This window comes from Notothenia rossii (genome assembly GCF_949606895.1).
Source record: "Notothenia rossii genome assembly, chromosome: 11".
In the NCBI taxonomy this organism is placed as follows: Eukaryota; Metazoa; Chordata; class Actinopteri; order Perciformes; family Nototheniidae; genus Notothenia; species Notothenia rossii.
The window spans coordinates 7,156,349-7,158,848 of NC_136910.1; the positions used below are offsets into that span (position 1 = coordinate 7,156,349).

A 2,500-nucleotide genomic window follows, 5' to 3' on the forward strand; every position below is an offset into this window, starting at 1 on the left:
TCAGCATGTCCTCACCTGCACGGAGACGGATGGTTTTGGGATTAGATTGAGACATCACAGCAGCTGACACTGCCATATAAAACATGCTGCGCGCTCAACGCATTTATTTCTGGAACGATGAAACCGTGCCTTGGAAAGTGGTGATATTTATGATATTAGCTGTGTAGTTTATGTGATGTATACTGGTGTTCCTACTTAATAGCACACACACACACACACACACACACACACACACACACACACACACACACACACACACACACACACACACACACACACACACACACACACACACACACACACACACACACACACACACACACACACACACACACACACACACACACACACACACACACACACACACACACACACACACACAGACACACACAGACACACACACACACAGGAGGGGGAGCGGTAGAGAAACGATCTCTACATCTGTCACTGTCATTAACTCTGTCATTGTCACAGCACCAGCGGATGAAACAGAATATTCATGAGATACACACACACACACACACACACACACACACACACACACACACACACACACACACACACACACACACACACACACACACACACACACACACACACACACACACACACACACACACACACACACACACACATTAAAACACACACAAACACACCTAGACAAATCAAACACACTCACTCAACTGAACACACACGTGCATCTAAAACATTTTCGCTGAGCCTCGCAGACATGAGTGTGTGAGGCAGAATTGGAGAGAAGGGGAAGGAGAGGTGTAGGGAGGGAGGAGGGAGGAAGAGGAGGAGGAGGAGAAGTGCAGCGCAGTGAGAAGAAGGGAGGGAGGGGATGGGGAGTAAAGGGGAGGAGAAGCAATAAGAGGCAAAGTGTTTATTGAGCTATCTATTTATTCTCCTACATCTCCTCATTATGGACATGGACAGAATCCAATTTCCCCTTCAAGGAAAGGAAGAGAGGTGAAAAGAAGAGAGGAAGGGAATAAGAAGAGGAAGGAAAGAAGGAGAGGTGATAAGAGAATAGAGGAAGGACAGGAAGAGAGGAGAGGAAAAGGAATATGGGAGAAGAGTTAAGAAGGAAAAGAAAGGAAAGGAGGAAAGGGAGATGGAGAGAGATGGAGAGAAGAGAGCAAGGGAGGAAGAGAGGAAGTAGGAAAGAAAAGGAAATAATTGAGAAGTAAAGGAAAGGAAGGGAGAGGAGAGGAAACAAAATGAAAGGATGGGAAATGGAAGGAAAGAAGGGGGAAGGAAAGGAAGAAGAGGAAAGGAAAAGGAAGCAAAGGAAATGAAGATAAGGAAGAAAGGGAAAGGCAAGGAATTAAATAAAAAGGAAAGGCAAGAAAGGAAAGGAAAGAGATAGAGATGAAATGATTGGAAGAGAGGAGAGAATAGAAAGGATAAGGTTTACTGGATCACTCTCAGTCTGTGCACTGGAGCTGCACGGCCTATTCACTGACATCTGACGTTATTAAAACCTCTGTGTGTGTGTGTGTGTGTGTGTGTGTGTGTGTGTGTGTGTGTGTGTGTGTGTGTGTGTGTGTGGGTGTGTGTGTGTGTGTGTGTGTGTGTGAGACAGAAATGCAGTAAACATAGGAAGGATGGAGTCTTCATCCACGAAAAAGAAACAAACAGGCGAGAGAAGGACAGGTGAGAGGGGGGAGACAGAGAGGCTTTGTCCTGTCCCGCCTCACAGAGGTCACCGCCGTCTCATCTGTCAGACCTCTGAGCCAATGGCACGCTCCGATTACCCTGACAGGATGACATCACCGCTGACATCACCACGCCTGGTTTGGAGGATGGCCACGATCAATAGATACCTTCCGCCCACAATGCACCACACACACACACACACATGCCACACACACACTCTCACACACACATCTCTGCACAGTAATAACACCACACTGGGTCCCTAAAGGGTGTGAGTGGTGTAATAAGAGGAAGCACAGGGGAAAAAACTAAAACAGTGGAGGAAAATTAAAAACCATTACAGTTAATATGGGCCTAGTCGTCATTAAGGGCCATTAAGGAGGTTTATTGAGCTGAAACTTAAAGGAGTACTATGACACAAACAGCTCCTCCATGTCTGTGTACAGGAGTAATGCTGCTTATACTAAATAATTAAGCTATAGAAAAACAATTACATTTCACGTTAATGTAGTATTTTTGTCCTTTTTATAACAAAAAGATGTTGTCATTTATATTAAGGTAAGATATTAAAAGGAGAGTCTCAACGACTATTTGGCGAGTCAAATAGAGGAACGTTAAATTACATTTTCATGCAATAATAGCAGGAAATGCTTTTTAGTCTCTCTATCTTAAATCACAATAGATTCAGAATCGTTAGGATTTGGACTGAATATCAAGAAATGCAAAACAAATAGTCAATTCTTTCACTATTTCCTGGAATCGTACAGACCAGACGGTACATCTAGAAGAAGAATCAGTGTAATAAATAGAAAGTAATTGCTTGTTGCAACTGTAAAGG

At 43.8% G+C, this 2,500-nt stretch overlaps 1 protein-coding gene across 1 annotated transcript in view; it reads right to left on the minus strand.

The window, feature by feature from the left end:
* bahcc1b (BAH domain and coiled-coil containing 1b) overlaps positions 1-2,500 on the minus strand; it is a 61,604-nt gene that overhangs the window by 19,322 nt on the left and 39,782 nt on the right. The window contains 1 exon segment of the mRNA XM_079658818.1: positions 1-15. This exon segment is cut by the window's left edge and continues 152 nt beyond it. Coding sequence (XP_079514944.1) covers positions 1-15 — 15 coding nt within the window.